The sequence below is a fragment of the Myotis brandtii genome, unplaced genomic scaffold (genome assembly GCF_000412655.1).
Source record: "Myotis brandtii unplaced genomic scaffold, ASM41265v1 scaffold566, whole genome shotgun sequence".
Classification (NCBI taxonomy): Eukaryota; Metazoa; Chordata; class Mammalia; order Chiroptera; family Vespertilionidae; genus Myotis; species Myotis brandtii.
In genome coordinates, this window is record NW_005370110.1 from 384010 (window position 1) to 403357 (window position 19348).

The following is a 19348-nucleotide window of genomic DNA, read 5'->3' on the forward strand; positions in this document are numbered from 1 at the left end:
GCATGGCTGCCGGCTGCCATCTTGGCTGACAGTTAATTTGCATAAGGATATGCTGATTAGCCAATGGGAAGGGTAGCGGTCGTACGCCAATTACCATGTTTCTCTTTTATTAGTGTAGATAGGGAGAGTGGCTCTTTGGCACAGCTAATGAATTCTTAAGGCCAAAATGTTCCAGATCTAATGGAGTGTGTTCTGGCTTTCTTTGTTATTTAAAAAGGCTTAGAGTGGAAGGTGGTTTTTCATCTGAAAGATCAGTGAAGGGATGAATTTCTGAAATTAGTTGGCATTTCTGTATCTAAATAGGTATATTTATTTAAAATGGTTTGAATGTGATCTTACTTGAAGATGACAGTTAATGGCTTGTTTTTCTAGGGTTTTGATGAGTATATGAACCTCGTATTAGATGATGCAGAAGAGATTCATTCGAAAACAAAGTCAAGAAAACAACTAGGTAAGAATATAGATGGTCTTACAGAATTTGAGAAATTTTTATTCACTTGCAGAATTGAGTGATTTGCAACTTAGTGCATGGTTACATTTAGTTTGCACTTGGAAAGTTATATTTGGTGGGGCGAGAGGTTACATTTGAAATCATCCTCTGTCACTTACTCTACTCCACACCATTTCTACTTCTGCCTCTCCACTCAACTAGTTCTCACCGATGTTACAAAGACTAATAGAGTTAAATCTAATGGTCATTATCAGTCCTCATTTTACTGTCGTCTGAACAGTGTTTGGCCATTCCCTTATTAAAATATTGTTCTCTTGCCGAAACCGGTTTGGCTCAGTGGATGGAGCCTCCGCCTGCGGACTGAAAGGTCCCGGGTTCGATTCCGGTCAAGGGCATGTACCTTGGTTGCGGGCACATCCCCAGTGGGAGATGTGCAGGAGGCAGCTGATCGATGTTTCTCTCTCATCGATGTTTCTGGCTCTCTATCTCTCTCCCTTCCTCTCTGTGAAAAATCAATAAAATATATTTAAAAAAAAAATAAAATAAAATAAAATAAAATATTGTTCTCTTGGCTCTGGGATACTATACACAGGTTTTCATTTTTCATTTATAGTTAACTATTCTTTTCCACACTTCTGTATATTCATTCTTTGGGACCCAATCATTAAATGTTTAAATTGCTCAAAGCTTGGTTGTAGTCCTTCCTGTCACTGTATTGTCTTAGGCACTCAAGCTTACACCTTCAGTTACCATCTCTATAGTCATGTGCCTCATCACAACATTTTGGTTAATGATGGACCGCGTATATCATGGTGGTATACCATAGAGCATAGTGTGTAAATGCACTGTTTGCACAACTATGAAATCACCTAATGACTACATTGACTCTTAAGTTTACCTCTCAAAGCCTGTTAAACATTTCTACTTGAATTGAATGTCTCAAAGCTCCTCAAAGTTAGCATATCAGAAATCAAACTCAGTTCCTACCCCTCACACTTTTAGAGCTGTTTTAGTGTTCCCTGCCTTAGTGATAGCACCAATTTCTATTCAGTTTACTAATTGATTTCTCTGCAACGACCTCAGCCCTCTCCAGTTTGCTCTAATCTTTTAGAAACATCAATCTGACCTTGTCATTCCTTTGCTTGACGTCCTTCCTTCAATGGCTTCCTGCTGCTTGTAGGATAAGAAAATGTTTAATGTATTCTGCAAGGTTCTTTATGATCTGTGCTTATCTCATCTGCTCTTGCTTCATTTTCTGAGCTTCATCCACAGTTGTCCTTTTTTTCCCAGTTCTTTGAATCTGCACATTTACCCCACCATAAATCTTTGTATATCCTGTTCCTGTGTCTTTAGGACTCACATGAAATGTCACCTCCTCCCCAGGTTTGGTTTGGTTTTGCTTGGGGTGGGAATTGGGTGGATCTTATCACCAAGATCCGAATGTGAGGGTGCACAGACAGGGTGTGCTGTGCTCTCTGAGTTTGTAGTAAAGCATTCATTAGTGGGGATTATTTTATTAATTTCTCCTCCACTGGACCAGATGCTCCATAAGTGTGTGCATGAGTCCCATCTTTTTTGCTCCCTAATAGGCTCAGTGCCTGGCATGTAGTAAAAACTGAAAAATATTTGACCAATGAACACAATTTAACCCAATTAACAGAAGGTCTTTAGGGTTCACGGTTTCATCAAGAATAACTGAATCATTTTTATTAAAATCCCATTAACTTAGGTTTATATAGGCATTTTGTGTTTTTAGTTGCTTAATGCCCAGTTCATAGCTCACTAGGATTTGTATCATTGGTGAGCTGCAGGTGTCTTTTTTTCTGGACCCTGAGGATTCTCTTGAGCCTACACTGGATATGTGGAGAGTAGTTTCTGAAAGTGTTATATTTTGCTCTGCTTCTTCCTGCTTAGGCTATTTTTGTGAAAGCCTAGATTTTAAAATTTAAACATGTATCAGGAAAGGCAAGTTATAATATTGACATATTATTTATAATTTATGTAATGTTGGATTCCCATAGTAGTATCTTATAAATGTAGAAAATAGCATTACTTGTAGTGGAAGCCTGGAAAAGGGAAACAGTTTGATCACTACTGGGGTTGATTTGCATTTTTAAACTGTTTAACTGAACACCAGTGTTCCTGAAGATATTTACAGATATTTTTCAGGAAAAAAAAGTATACTTTGTTCAAATAGGTTTAAGAAATGTTGGGTGAAACTTAAAACAGGTATGTTTATTAAAGGATGAAATCTTCAACATACTAAAGAGCTCTAAGAATGAGGTTATATATAGTATGCTGCATTTTCTAAACTTGACATACAACTCATTTCCAACTTCTGCAAACTGAGCATTGGGAAATGTTGAGTTAACTTACTCTACAGAAACTGTACTTTACATAAAATAACATTTTTCTGTCTTCATTAAGTAATAGCTGAAAAGTGCGTATGCTGCTCTAACTTACGCACTTTTAATTTTGTGTTGCAGGCCGGATCATGCTGAAAGGAGATAATATTACTCTGCTCCAAAGTGTCTCCACCTAGAAATGACTTAATGAAGTGAGGAATTACTGAGAAGCAATACAGTTTGTATTTTTTGTGTCCTTTGTTGGGAGAATATTTCTTACCCATTTAGTCCTACAATGCTCTTAAGTTCTACAAGATGACAATAAATGAGGTTGAATTGTTTTTGTTAAAAAAAATTTACATTGTTTCTTTCTAGCCAGTGGTAGAGACTTTTTACACAGTGGCACCATTAGCTGTTGGTATGTTAGTTTCCTGAAGGGTGGCTCTTGGCCCTGGCATTTGCTTTTCACAGAGCCAGATCTCTAGATTCTTAAGGCAAAGAGTAGGAATTCTATTTGACAGGTGAGCTTCTGATATTGGGTGGAAGAGAACAGGAGGGTTCACAAAAATAAAGGCAGGCATACTAATATATGTCTTTATCATCAGTTCTAATTGTGGATGCTGGAACTACAGCTTCTAACCACAGTAGGTTGGGGATATAACAGCTACAGTATTTAAAAATAGAGTCATTGGATAAGGTGTTTGTTATTTTATCACCAAGATCTGAATGTAAGAAGTATTTGGGTATAGGCAAAGAATGAAGTACCTTAAAGGTACATTTAAAATGAGCTCTGTTAAGAGTTAACAAGAGGGACACTGGGATTGGTAACCTGAAGAAAGACCATAAGCAGCGCTGGTAAGTTAAGTGGGATAATAAATCATGTTAGTTGGAAAAACACCTGTCTCTTCTCTAAGAATTTTGGTTCCTCCCCCAGTAATTGCTTATTTTCTAATTGAATTGTGTGGACAAATCTCTCCTTCCCCAGTATCTCAGGATGGTTCTAGTTAGAATTCTGTTAAATAGCTATGGAGTGTCTGCTGTTAGATAGACACAAAGGTAAATAAATACAATGAAACAGACTGGCAAACAAATAGCTTCAATACCAGGCGTTAAGTGCTATTTAAATTGGATCTTGAAAGATGAGATAGGCCTACCTTAAAGTTCTGGTAATGGGCAGTATTGTTAAGTGTAGGTGAGGAAGGACCAAGCAGTCCATTTCCTGCTTTTCCAGAACTTTTCTTTAAACTGAGTAAAAGAAACCCTTTGTGAGGAAGATTTGTAGGTGAGTGCAGAGACCTAGCTTACAACTTGGCATTTTAGCTGTTCCACTACTATTTGAACTTGTGCTTTCTTGGTAATATTTTGAAATAAAGGGCTGTTTTAGCTTTTCACTGAACCTGCTGCAGCATGCAAAGGAAACAGCGGGCAGCAGAGGGAGCTGCAGCCCTGAGACTGCGTCAGCCTTGCTGGTGGAAAGCTTTTTAAGAGCAGAGAGCAAAGGCTGCAGCTTTCTTGGCACCAAAATAGCTGGGAAGAAGGATAAAAGCTGGAGCAACATAATCCCTAAGAAAACACGGTGGCTGCTGCTTCCATTTCCTTGTGCGACCCTTCTGCCCTGGCTGCCCTGTGTAAGCAGAGCTGCCTGCTGTGGCTTATTCTGAATGATCAAGGTGTGCAAGGTTCTGTTTTTGACAGCAAATGATGATAGTGAGAAATAAGGTGCAGTCGAACTCTTACAATTGAGTTCTGTATTTAGAGATCTGCTTTTGTGCTCTACCATAACCTGTGGTGTTTGCTCTTTAAATTGTACTTTTCCACAATCTTAAGTTTTTTTTTCCTTCCAACTAAATGTATTATAGGAGGCATTGGGTTCTCCTTCATTAAGGTTGCTAAAGCATGCTGTGAGAAGCTGCTCTTGTTGGCAGCCCTTGGTAAGTGAGCAATCATTTTTCTGGAATGGCTGTTGGTTTCCAAGGGGCTCTTCTGACCACCCACTAACTCTTGTAACATTGTTGAACAGGGGAGAAGTAGACTGGGCTTGGTGTTCCTTCAGTACAGGGGTGGGGAACCTTTTTTCTGCCAAGGACCATTATAACATTCAAGGGCCATATAAAATTATCACCTTAAAAATTAGCCTGCTATATTTGGTCAAACATTTAATTAACTCACCCCTAATGCTTTGGCAGGGCCAGACCAAATGATTTCTCAGGCCTTATATGGCCCACGGGCTCGACGTTCCCCTCCCCTGCTTTAGTAGGTGGGGAGAACGAAGGATAAAATGGTTTGAATTCCCTAGGATTTTGTGTTTGCAGGCACCAATACTGTATCACATTTGTCAGTTTCAGGATTAGAGAGTGGGTCTCTAATTTGGATAAGGCATTACTGGCCAGGAAGTGTCATGGGCAGTACCTGGAGTAAGCCTAATAGGCAGCATCTCATGCTAACTGACACAGGAGCTTTTTTAAAATTAATTATTCCTTCTAGAACTAACCATAACCACTTACTTGTGGTATGCTTTTGGGAGGAGATGAGATGCTTTGTAAAACTTCTGAAGGTGGCTTAAGAATTTAAGTCTGTCAGTACCTAGAGTTTAATTTTTTTGTTATTCCTCACTCAAGGATATCTTCCCATCTGATTCCTCCCCCCGCCCCCCCCCCTTTTTTAAGAGAGGGTGGAGGGGATGGGGGGAAAGAAATGTGAGAGATATCAATTGGTTGCCTCCCGCACATGCTCCAATCGGGTCGGGGATGGAGCCTGCAACTGAGGTATGTGCCATTGGACAGAATCGAACCTGAAACCCTTCAGTCTGTGGGCCAATGCTCTAACTACTACAAAACCAGCTAGGGCTGGAGTTTAATTTTAATTTAAAATATATCCAATGGAATTTTTAAAAAGTGAATTTAAAAATATTAGCTTAGTACATGTTTATGATAAAAATGCAAACAGTACAGAAAGATACAAAGTAGAAAAAAAACCCTCCTTTCCCCATCAGTATTTTCTATTGATAACCACCCAAGAATTAGATGGTTATTTCTTTAAAAAAAAATTTTTTTTAAGTTTGGTAAAATACACATGCTATTTACTGTCTTAACCATATTTAAGTGTACAGTTCAGTAGTGTTAAGTTTACTCATTGTTGTACAGCCAGTCTAGAACTTTCTCATTTTACCAAACTGAAACTACCAATTAACTCACCATTTCTCCCTCCTCCAGCCCATGGCAACCACCATTCTACTTTCTGTTTCTGAGTTTGACTACTTTAGATACTCGTATACTTGCCACATTTTGTTTATACATTCAGTTGTCAATAGATACTTGGGCTGCTTCCACCTTTTGATTATTGTGAAGAATACTGCTATGAGCCTGGGTGTACAGATATCTCTTGGAGACCCTGGTTTCAATTCTTTTGAGGACATCCCCAGAAGTGTTTTTGAGGAACAGCTGCTGCAACATTTTACATTCTTACCAGCAATGCTCAAGGGTTCCAGTTTCTCCACATCCTCGGCAAAACTTTTGTCTGTTTTTGATAGCAACCATCCTAATGGTTGTGAGGTGGTAATCTCGTGTTTTGATTTGCTTTCCCGTAACAGTGATGTTGACTATCTTTTCATATGTTTATTGGTTATTTGTATATCCTCTTTGGAGAAATGTCTTAAAGTTCGCTGCCCATTTTTAAACATTGTTTTGTTGAGTTAAAAGTTTTTTTTACATATTTTCTCCCATTTTGTGGGTTGCATTTTCACTGTCTTTCGATGCACAGTCTTTTTTAATTTTAATGTGATTCAGTTAATCCATTTTTACTTTTTTTGCAAATGCTTTTGGTGTCATAGGTATTTTTGTTTATTTGTGAAGTGTGAAAGCCGAAACCTGCACGGTTAGGGTTCAGGATCTGGAGAAGGGCCGCGCACAAATGAATACACTAGACAAATATGAATTTGGAACTCACAGGGGGCCAGGCAGAACGCCTTTCTCTAGTGGAAAGGCTTCACTGGGGCCTAGGCCCTGTTAGCTTTTATTCAATTTTAGATACACATCTTGCCCTTAGGCAGGCACTCCGGTAGCAGACAGACTATCTTAAAGGTCAGTAAATATTAGTAAAGATTTACTTTGAGACTATTCGGTCAGGAAATTGCTTGAGCCACCATTGTCTGAACAGAACAGTCGGTGCATAGCTTTAGCCCTGGCCAAAGCTCAGGGTCCATCAGCCTTCTGGGTTCCCTGTTTGCACTTTCATGATAGTGTAGACAACGGATAGCTTCCAGCAGTGAAGACATACTTCTGCAGTTTGATTCTTATCAACAAAACTTAGACATATTTCCCTGTTAAACAGCTGAGATGTATTCTGTTGTATGAGTCTCTTAATATAAGTAGTCACCCATCCCCTGTTGATAGATATGTTAGGCTGTTTCCAATTTTTTGCTGTTAAAAGTTTTGTAATAACATCTCTATACCTGTTTTTCTCTCACTTAAATTTTCTGTGAGATGAATTTTTAGAAGTGGAATTGCTAGATCAAAGGATATACACATTTAAAAATTCTATCGATGTTCTAAATTGCCTTCGAGAGTACAAAATTGAAAATTATTTTCCTCATACAAGCCGACCATTAGGCAGCAGGTTTTTTTTGTTTTCGTTCTATTTTGTTTTTGTTAATACTCACCCAAGGATATTTTTCCATTGATTTTTAGAGAGAGTGGAAGGGATAGGGAAAGATAGAAACATTGATGTGAGAAAGACATGGATTGGTTGCCTCCTGCACACCAGGGATTGACCCTGCAGCCGAGGTAGATGCTCTTGACTGGAATAGAAACAGTGACCTTTCAGTCCACAGGCTGACGCTCTATCCACTGAGCCAAACAGGGTAAGGTTAGGCAGCAGTTTTAATGAAATGCACAGGCTTATTGTGAGGCAACTATGAAATAATAACTGCCAGTATCGTAAGGACTCCAGAGTAGAAAAATGGGAAGAAACTTGGTTTTTGATTCCTTGAACCTCTGAATTAACTCTGGAACTTCCTACCACCGAACTTGTTATGTGAGAAAAATTTCCTGGTTGAATTTTTTTTGTTATAACTAAAGCATTGTAACTGAGAACAATATCAGAACAAGGGTGTCTGTCTTTAGTACCTCTTACACTTGGAAGGGGATTAGATTAGTTCAGTGAAGAATTGTTAAATGCCAAGGTTGAGAAAGTTGGCAATTGAAGTGAAAATTTTAGGCTATATGGGGGAATACAAATAAGTGATATGACTGGTTTGTTTGTTTTGTTTTTTCAATGAAACAGTAAACTTCTTCCTTCCTTAGTTAAAATAATTCCAGAGAAAGGTGATCTTGAGTCATCATCCCATGTCCACAGAAGCTGCTGTCTCTGGAGTGTTAACGGATTAGCCTGGCCCCCAGGGCCATCCTGAGGTAGAGATGTTTGGCTGGGCTGGAAAATTGCAGAGGGGAACTGGAGAGAATCTACACTAATAAAAGAGAAACATGGTAATTAGCGTATGACTGCTACCCTTCCCATTGGCTAATCAGCATATCCTTATGCAAATTAACTGTCAACCAAGATGGCGGCCGGCAGCCAGGCAGTTGGAAGCGAAAATGAGGCTTGCTTGCTCCAGTGACTGCAGACTCCAACGTTCCCCGCCTGACTTGCCGGCCTCTGAGTTGCAACTCTAAGCAACTATGTACTATGTTGCAAATAAGAAGCTAAACAAAACCCCAGAAACCAGCTTTCAGCCTGCCGGGATCTCAGAGCTGAAGTTATACATTGTTTCGATTATAGAACGGCAAACAAACCAGATACCAGCTTTCAGCAGCGGAAGCCTCACAGCTAGAGCCAGAGCTAAAGCTGGCCCAGAATAAAATAAAAAAAGAGAAAAAAAAGGAGCAGTTGGGAGCTTCAGTCAACAACCGCCAGCCTGAAAGCAGCCCTCAGCCCCTCACCCAGACTGGCCAGGCACCCCAGTGGGGACCCCCACCCTGAAGGGGGTGTGACCAGCGGCAAACAGCAATCATCCCCTCATCCAGGCTGGCCAGGCACCCCAGTGGGGACCCCCACCCTGAAGGGGGTGTGACCAGCTGCAAACAGCCATCATCCCCTCATCCAGGCTGGCCAGGCACCCCAGTGGGGACCCCCACCCTGAAGGGGGTGTGACCAGCTGCAAACAGCCATCATCCCCTCATCCAGGCTGGCCAGGCACCCCAGTGGGGACCCCCACCCTGAAGGGGGTGTGACCAGCTGCAAACAGCCATCATCCCCTCATCCAGGCTGGCCAGGCACCCCAGTGGGGACCCCCACCCTGAAGGGGGTGTGACCAGCTGCAAACAGCCATCATCCCCTCATCCAGGCTGGCCAGGCACCCCAGTGGGGACCCCCACCCTGAAGGGGGTGTGACCAGCTGCAAACAGCCATCATCCCCTCATCCAGGCTGGCCAGGCACCCCAGTGGGGACCCCCACCCTGAAGGGGGTGTGACCAGCTGCAAACAGCCATCATCCCCTCATCCAGGCTGGCCAGGCACCCCAGTGGGGACCCCCACCCTGAAGGGGGTGTGACCAGCTGCAAACAGCCATCATCCCCTCATCCAGGCTGGCCAGGCACCCCAGTGGGGACCCCCACCCTGAAGGGGGTGTGACCAGCTGCAAACAGCCATCATCCCCTCATCCAGGCTGGCCAGGCACCCCAGTGGGGACCCCCACCCTGAAGGGGGTGTGACCAGCTGCAAACAGCCATCATCCCCTCATCCAGGCTGGCCAGGCACCCCAGTGGGGACCCCCACCCTGAAGGGGGTGTGACCAGCTGCAAACAGCCATCATCCCCTCATCCAGGCTGGCCAGGCACCCCAGTGGGGACCCCCACCCTGAAGGGGGTGTGACCAGCTGCAAACAGCCATCATCCCCTCATCCAGGCTGGCCAGGCACCCCAGTGGGGACCCCCACCCTGAAGGGGGTGTGACCAGCTGCAAACAGCCATCATCCCCTCATCCAGGCTGGCCAGGCACCCCAGTGGGGACCCCCACCCTGAAGGGGGTGTGACCAGCTGCAAACAGCCATCATCCCCTCATCCAGGCTGGCCAGGCACCCCAGTCCCGAGGGGTCCCAGACTGCGAGAGGGCACAGGCCGGGCTGGGGGACCCCCCTCCCCTCCCGAGTGCACAAATTTTTGTGCACCGGGCCTCTAGTAAACTAATAAATGCCTCTTCCTGGTGGACTGTTACTAAACTGGAGAGAAGGTGGACAAGCAGAGAGAAGGTGGATGGTGGGCATAGAGTGGAGAAGGGAGTATTTTTCCCAGAAAAGTAGCCTTATTTTTTAAAATAATTTTTCATTTTTTAATTACAGTTGACATACAATATTATAATAGTTTCAGGTGTGCACCCCAGTGATTAGACATTATAAAACTTACTAAGTGATCATCCCCCAAAATCTCATACCCATCTGACACCATACCTACTTATTAGAAGATTATTGACTATATTCCCTATGCTGTACTTTACACCCCATGACTATACTATAACTACTAATCTGTACTTCTAAATCCCTTCATCTTTTTCACCCATTCCCCCAATCCCTCTCCCATCTGGCAACCATCAAAATGTTCTCTATATCTATGAGTTTTCATTTTGCTTGTTCATTTATTTTGATTTTTAGATTCAATTAGGGATGGGTATGTATTTATTGCCATTTTCTTGATCCTATTCTTGATCTTTTTTCTTAAAAAAGACCCTTTAACATTTCTTGTAATACTGGTTTGGTAGTGATAAACTCCTTTACCATTTTTTTGTCCAGGAAGCTCTTTATCTGACCAATTCTAGATGATAGCTTTGCCGGGGAGAGTAATCTTGGTTGTAAGTCCTTGCTATTCACACTTTGACTATTTCTTGCCACACCCTTCTGGCCTGCAAAGTTTCTGTTGAGAAATCAGCTGAGAGTCTCATGGGAGTTCCCTTGTAGGTAACTAAGTGCTTTTCTCTTGCTGCAGGATTCTCTCTTTGTCTTTAACCTTTGGCATTTTAATTATGATGTGTCTTGGTGTAGGCCTCTTTGGGATCATCGTATTTGGAACGCTCTAGGCTTCCTGGACTTGTATATTTTTTTTCACCAGGTAAGGGAAGTTTTTTTTGTCATTTTTTCAAATAGGTTTTCAATTTCTTGCTCTCCTCTTTTTGGCACCCCCATGAGGTGAACATTGGTACCCTTGAAGTTGTCCCAGACTCCTGACACTATTCTATTTTTAGATTCTTTTTTCTTTTTGCTGTTCTGGTTGGGTGTTTTTTGCTTCCTTATATTCCAAATTCTTGATTTGATTCTCAGTGTCCTCTACTCTGCTGTTGATTCCCTGTAACTGTTCTTTATTTCAGTTAGTGTATCCTTCATTTCTAACTGGTCCTTTTTTTATGTTGTTGATATTCTCACTAAGTTCCTTGAAGTTCTCAGTAAGTTCCTCGAGCATACTTATAACCATTGTTTTGAACTCTGTATCTGGTAGTTTACTTGCTTTCATTTCATTTAGTTCTTTTTCTGGAGATTTCTTCTGTTCTTTCCTATGTCTCTAACCAAGACTCAGCCCACCCTTAGACTCCATCCCTGCCCATATACAGTCTGCTATCAATCTAATAGTCTAGGACAAGAAACTTACCTGGGAGGGCCACCCAGGTACCCCCTATACAAACTAAGAGAAATGGTTGGATCCCACCATAAATGGCAGGACCCTCTAAGACCAGAGGCCCATAGGGGACTAAAACTCCTTATTCACAAGTTCTTTCAGCATAGAGTTACAGTTCTTTGTCAGTCTCCTTATAACACTCCTATACCGCCGGGGGGAAAAAACCAAAAACAAATGGAGAGTATCGTATGGTTAAGACTTACAAACTATTGTTGAAGCTGTGATTCTCATTCACCACATTGTACCCAATCTATATACTCTCTTATCCCAAGTTCCCCAGGAGGCTGAATGGTTGACAGATTTCAAGGATGCATTGTTTTGCATCCTACTTTGCCCAGATAGCCTCTGTTTGCCTTAGAATTGACGGGTGGGACACCCATGTAACAGCTCAATAGACTCAGACTGTCCTTACTCAAGGGTTCCGTATAGTCCGCATATTTTTGGACAAGCACTTGGAAAAAGACTGCAGGAACTAGAGCTCCTGCATGGGATCATAATATGTGGATGATAGTCTAATTTTTTAGCCCCACCAAACAGAACTTTGACCATAACACTACCTTAGTCCTTAATTTCCTGGGGGAAAAGGGATACCCAGTGTCTCCCAGTAAGGTTCAGATTTCCTCCTCAACTGCACATATTTAGGCTACCACCTAACCCAGGGTTCTTGAACAAAAAGGCTATTCTAAATCTTGCAGTCTCCCAGACAAAGAAACAATTGAGAACCTTTTTAGGAATGGCGGGTTTCTGCCAAATCTGGATCCCTGGTTTGGGCTGATAGCTAAGCCCCTTCATGAGGCAATCAAAGGACCAGATTCTGAGCCATTAGAATGGAACCAAGGCTTAACCAGTTAACTGCCACGCATCCAAAACAGAAACCATCTCCACATGCCACCATATTTTGAATTTAATTGTGTCTGTAAATGCTTATGATGTACAAAGGGTTAAACTGAGTCTTTAAGGCCCTCAAATCAGCCCTAAGAGGCCCTGGCCTTTGGCCTCCCTGACCTAGGAATGCCTATATTCTATATGTAGCAGAAAAAAACAAGGGATCACCGTAGGAGTCCTAACCCTAAAGCTAGCCACTGTCCCTAGCCAGTAGCTTACTTTTCAAAGCAATTAGACTGTGGCAATGTAATGGCAGAGCTGCCCATGGGCAGTAGCGGCAACTGCATTGTTAACTGAAGAAGCCACTGAGCTGACACTAGGCCAACTTTTAGAAGTCCAAACTCCACATCAGGTTCACTTTGTCCTTGTGGCACAAGGACACCATTGGCTAAAGGGAGGAAGACTTTTTTTTACTAAATATCAGGCCCTTCTCTTAGATTCCCCTGAGCTCACTCTACAAGTGGTATGTCAAACCCTAAATCTGGCTACCTTAATTGACATCTTACATCCCTGTGTTGAAACTATTGAACAGGTATTCTCCAGTAGACCTGGCTTAAAGGACATAAGAGAGCCCTTGGCAGTCCCCAGGTAGAATGGTTCACAGATGGAAACATTTCTGTCAACCAGGGAAGGGGACAGGCTATGCAATTCTAAGCCCTCAGGAGACCACAGAAGCCAAGCCGCACTCCTTGGGAATTTTGGCCCAAAAGCCTGGACTCCGCTTTGACCCAAGCTCTTCAGGAAAAAACAAAAGAGGCAGCATTTACACAGACTCCAAATATGCCTTCCTTGTTTTACATGCTCATGTTGCCATCTGGGAAAAGGGAACTAATAACAGCAAAAAAAAAACCCAACACAACAAACTATTAAAATGGCCCAGAGATTCTAAGGCTGCTAGAGGTAATAAACCTCCCCCCAAAAGTAGCCCTGCTCCACTGTAAGGGACATGAAAGGGACCTCACTGAAATATCTAGGAAACTCCCTTACCAGCAAGATTGCAGAGGAGGCTGCCAGGTCAGATACCTCTAATATGGCCCTAATTCCATATACTCTTCCTCTGCGCATCGAACCAAGCTATGCCCCTGATGAAAACGCCTGGGTGGAAAGGCAAGGTTTTCCCATAAACAATGAAGGACTGGAGATCACAGGCTGCTGCTTCCACCTAAGGATCAATGGAAGATCATAAAATCCTCTCACGACTCCTAGGTAAAGATGCCACCTATTTTTTAATGTCAAAAAAATATTTATTAGGAGAGACCTATTTCGAGCCATAAAAGAAGTCACTCAGGCCTATGCCCTCAGTTCAGTTAATGAGCCAGGGAGAAAAATAAACCCTTCTCAAGCTGTTTACCTTCCCAGAAAATTGGCAAATAGATGTTACCCAAGTGCCTCCTCCCAGGGTCTCCACTAAATCCTGATATTTATAGGCACTTACTGGATGGGTAGAGGCCTTACCTACCAGGACTGAGAAGGCAGAGGAGATCATCCCGAGATTTGGGACAATGGTTCTTCCTGCGCGGCCAAAATGACCAAACAGCACAGGCCCCAGACATTACTATTTACATTGTTCATGGGCCTCAGTCTTCAGAAGGTGGAGAAGGCTAATCATACCTTAAAGAACATCTTAGCAAAATTATGCCGGGAGACCTTGGCGACATGGCTTTGGCTCCTGCCCATAGTCCTCCTAAGATATAGAGGAGCTCCCAAATCAAACTTAGAACTGAGCCTTTTCCAGATGATATAAGGGGGGCCCTTTTTCCCTCTGACATACATTTTGACCAGAGATCCAGGAAGAACTTAAATAGATCATTGGTGTAGGACAGTGCAACAGACCAAAATTTTGTCCGAGTCGAGTCCTTCCATCCTCGAGCAGATCCTCTTCCAGGCCCAGCACATCTCCCAGGACTGGGTCCTTGCTGGCCACTCCCACACGGGTCAAGCTATCCGGTATACAATTCTGGGTAGATTTATCTGGAATAAAACCCCTTCTCTCCTGAGCCTCTGCAGGAACGTCAGGAGGACAACCCACCTTGAACCCCTGGAAGACTTAAAGTTAACTCTTTCAGAAACAACTCAAAGAAGACTTCTCGACCAATATGTAAATGACCCACCACCTGGCCACTGAGATTTCAGGTCTTTTTCTTTGCTTAGGGTTTCTTGTAGCTCTCGTTTTTCTTTTCACTTGAGCACTGCCTGGCAGCCATGTAAGAAATGTCTCCCTTGCTCCTAAAATGCTAATTCTAGCCCTAAATGTTTTAATTTTCCCCATTACCTACAGGGATTAGAGAACTGTCCCGTCAACCTTTTCGAATGTCATCGCTTTAGGAAACTATCTGCTGCATCTGCCACCCTCCCACCTCAGCTCAACACTGTAAGCCTTAGTATTTCCCCGTAATGAAAAGCCCAGACCCAGGTCTCCTCTCCTCCCCAAAATACCTTCAAAAGTCTCGCCTTCTGGAGGTTCATTATCAAAGACTCCCTTTGGCTGTGTTCACCTCACTCCACCCTATAATCACACCCAAAACAAACGGCCATACACTTTTATTTGTTCTTCCCTCACCCTTACTTGTGCCCCAACCTTACACAAATAAGCCTGCACCAAATTGAACATTTACTGGGTGACTCACTACCCCTATCTTTCCTAAGACCTTTGGCACTTTACAATTCTGTCATCCTAACATTACACATTGGTGTCCTGCCTCTCATAAAGTTGTTTTTTTTTTAAATAGATTTTTATTGATTTCAGAGAGGAAGGGAGAGATAGATAGCAACATCAATGATGAGAGAAAATAATTGATCAGCTGCCTCCTGCAGCCCCCTCCTGGGTATCGATCCCGAAATCTGGGCATGTGCCCTGACCAGGGTCAAACCATGACCTCCTGATTTATAGATCGAAGCTCAACCACTGAGCCACAATGGCCGGGCCCTCACAAAGTTTTTGATGGAATGGAAAAGCAATCTCCCTCTGGAAGATGCACTTATTGGGCGGGATTTAAATCCCAGGCTTGGAGACTAATTTATCACACTCCTCAAGCTTGCATGGCCCCAATGGGGCCCAGAGGTGCCAAATTAACAGGAGGTCCACTTTTGCCGTGAAGTGGTACCCCTATGTGGAGTCCCAACTACTAACTGGCTAAACCACACATCACCTAGAAAGGCTTGTGCACTTCCAGGATGACTTTCTTTGTGGACACTTTGAACACCAACTCCATGACAGACAGCCTCCTGGAACTTCTACCTCTCCACTCTGGGCCTTGGCCTGTCCCTGCACAGACAACTCCCAGTTCAAGGGACAGGGCCTACAGGAGTGGGGATAACTTCTACAATATAACTTCCCCTACAAGAGCCAGAAGAGCCATAGGCCTAATCCTAGCAGGCATAGGTGTAGCCCTTTGGGTAGCATTCACCTATCATGAGGCAACCTTACCCAGTCTAACTCAGGCCCTAGATGACCTTGTTCCCAATACAGGGGAGGCCCTACAGGGAATTCAAGAATTCCTATATTCTTTACCTAATGTAGTTCTAGACAATAGACTTGCCCTAGACTATACCACCTAGCCAAACAGGGAGGTGTCCGTGCAGCCATTGACAAAACCTGTGTGACATGTAAGGTCAGGCCAGATTAAACTTAACCTTAAAAAAAAAATACATGAACAGGTGACCTGGCTTCATAGATATAACCAAGAAACAGAGTCCATTGTCATCTGGAATGTGATTTAAAAGGCTCTCCCTTCTTTCACCTGGCTCTTTCCACTCCTTGGCCCATTAATAACTATTCTCTTATTATTTGTTCCATGCCTCCTTAATCTTCTCGTTAAGTTTATATGTTCTAGGTGACAACAGTGTCATGTAAAGATGATGACACTCCAAGGATTCCAGCCCAGACCTCAACATCCAGGGGATATGGAGCTCGGACCCTTAGTTCAGGCAGAAAGATTTTCGATCCCAGGCTAGGCAGGGATCGTCCAGTCTCAGCCTGAAGCAACTACAGACTGACCACCAACCTTCATCTTCCCAAATGATTATGGGATTGAAATCTCACAAGGGGATTTATGAAGCAGGAAAGTTAGGAAGGGAGTAAAGGCCTCAATCTCTGCCCCTCCCCTTTTCCATCCTTGCTGGACATCGAAGACCTGACTTTTACTGACACCTGTTCCCTGCTCCTTCTCCCCAGTTTCCTGTAGTTGAGACAAAAACCAGTCTCCATCAGATTTGGCAGCCATATTGACCTAAGTGTGTAACAGGGCCTTATAATATCTTTATTATACATTTGCATGCAGTTTCAGAACACACCCGCCTTTCCCCCAATCACCATGGCAATTCTGGGAGGACCAAACAGAAATCACTATCTGGAGAAGAGGGTTCAGGACGAGCCAAGTTGGCAGTCACCCCACCAGCGTCAGAAGCGAAGGACCACACTATCCTCCTTCCCCTTTGCCTGCATTTAATAAAAGCCTTCCACCCAGCCTAGCCAGTGTGGCTCAGTGGGTGAGTGTTGACCTATGAACCAGGAGGTCATGGTTTGATTCCCCATCAGGGCACATGCCTGGGTTGCAGACTTGATCCCCAGAAGGGGGTGTGTAGGAGGCAGCTGATTGATAATTCTCTCTCATCATTGATGTTTCTATCTATCCCTCCCTCCCTGAAATCTATAAAAAATATTTTTTAAAAAGACAAACTTACTAAAGCTTACTCAAGAAGAAATAGGGTGCACATTAACTTCATTTATTGTGGTGACCATTTTTTCGATATATACAAATATTGAATCATTATGTTGTACACCTGAAACTAATATAATATATGTAAATTATCTAAATTTTTAAAAGGTGAAAAAAAATAGGTAACCTGTTAGCTATATAGCTATGAAAGAATTTGGGTTGGTAGTTTGAAATCCCACAAGCACTAGGCTCAGATGGTGTTACTAGTGAATTCTACTGTCCATTTAAAGAAGGGAAGAACCCCAACAAAACCAGTTCCTCACAAAATCTTCCAGAAAGCTAAAGAGGACAGAGTATTTCCTTGTTCTAGGAAGCCAATTTGTGTATTTCTCCACACAAGGAGGCTATTTTTTTACTTTTGATCTTTACATTTATGTAAGTAAATTTATTATTCAGGAGAGCGCCCAGATTATTTTTTTAAATATATTTTTATTGATTTCAGAGGGGGAGAGAGAAACATCAATGATGAGAGAGAATCATTGATCGTCTGCCTCCTGCACACCCCCCACTGGGGATCGAACCCACAACCTGGGCATGTGCCCTTGACCAGAATCGAACCCGGGACCCTTCAGTCTGCAGGCTGATGCTCTATCCACTGAGCCAAACTGTCTAGATCCCCAGACTATTGTTCAAAAGGCAAGATCTTGCCCTGGCTGGGCAGTTCAGTTGGTTGGAGCACCCTCCTGTATACCAAAAGGTTGCAGGTTCGATCCTTGGTCAGTGTGCATACGGGAGGCAACTGATGTTTCTCTCTCTCTAAAAATCAATTAAATAAAAACATATCCTCGGGTGAGGATTAAAAAAATATATAGGCAAGATCTTCTCAACATTTGCACACAGAAGCATTGACAAAATACAACATCCATTTCTGATAAACTCTCAGCAAATTAGGAAGTAATTTATGTAAAACCTACATGAACATCATGTTTTATGTTGAAAGATTGAATGCTTTCCCTGTACAATCAGGAAGAAGGCAATGATGTTCAACATTGTACTGAATGTTCTAACCAGTGCAATGAGGCAAGAAAAAAAAATAGCAAGCCAAGAGAGTAATAGGAAATGGATTTACCCTCCTGCCTGTGACAACTGAAAAACTAGACTAAATAAATGAAACAATGGTTTTCAAGACATTGGACATAGGGCAACTAAGTGTAGCAATGATTGATGAATGGAAAACAAACAAATAACATCCTGTCTGAAAATAGATTCCAGGATGAAGGGAGGTGGAACCAAGGTATAGTCCAGACCAGACCTCTCTGAATTAAAGAGGGAACTGGGTTAACTGGGCTGCCAAGGCAGCCAGAGTTCTCAGGACAAAGTATCAAATAGGAGAGAGATGCAGAGTACTCTGGGAGAGCACTTTTCCAGTTTTCAGCTGAGCACATGCAGCTAGAGAAGAGGAGAGAAATCAAACACTTGGAAATAAGCAAAAGGAAGTGTAGCCCATCTTTTCAGTGTCTAATGGACTTTGTCAGGAAGCCTGTATCTGTGTCTGACTTTACTGTGTACCATCTGTAGAGCCCAAACTCTGTTACCTGTAAACTTGCCAATTTCCGTCCAGTAGAAAAGATAACCCCCAATGTTGTAGCTGATTGTTCTGAAACTCATTTTCCAGTGTATATCTAAACTAGCAATCTTAATCTAGCATTACTTTTTAAAAATAATATTTTTGTAGATATTTTAAATATCTATAAACACACAGTTCTACATGTAAATACACAGTTCCTTTGATACTCTTGGAACCAGCTTTATCATCATTCTGTGCCCATCATTAATGAGTTAATAAATTTTTGGCATGGCCAAATTTCATTCTGTTACTTGTGTCAGAGCCATATTTTACAGTTTGTATTTTTGTTTATTTTTTATTTTTTATTTTTTATTTTTTATTTTTTCTTTGTATTTTTGTTTATTTTTTATTTTTTATTTTTTTAAACATTTTTATTGATTTCAGAGAGGAAGGGAGAGGAAGAGAGAGATAGAAACGTCAATGATGAGAGAGCATCATTGATCAGCTGCCTCCTGCACACCCCCCACTGGGGATCGAGCCCACAACCCGAGCATGTGCCCTTGACCAGAATCGAACCTGGGACCTTCCAGTCCGAAGACCAACGCTCTATCCACTGAGCCAAACCAGCTAGGGCCATATTTTACACTTTTTAAATATTTTGCTTTGATATGATTCCACTGAGATGCCTACGTAGGCATTTCTACCAGAGCCAACTAATGAGTACTAGAAGCGCACCTCATGGGATATTTAAGCCCATTGGTACCTTTTTTTTTTTTTTAATTTTA

At 42.5% G+C, this 19348-nt stretch overlaps 1 protein-coding gene across 1 annotated transcript in view; it reads left to right on the plus strand.

Annotated features, from left to right (window-relative positions):
- Positions 1-3151, plus strand: part of SNRPE (small nuclear ribonucleoprotein polypeptide E) — a 7406-nt gene extending 4255 nt beyond the window's left edge. The window contains exons 4-5 of the mRNA XM_005878580.2: positions 373-451; positions 2938-3151. Of these exons, the coding sequence (XP_005878642.1) occupies positions 373-451; positions 2938-2993 (135 nt within the window). The 3' untranslated portion in view covers positions 2994-3151. The remainder of the gene's footprint in view (positions 1-372; positions 452-2937) is intronic.
- The last annotated feature ends 16197 nt before the right edge of the window (positions 3152-19348 follow it).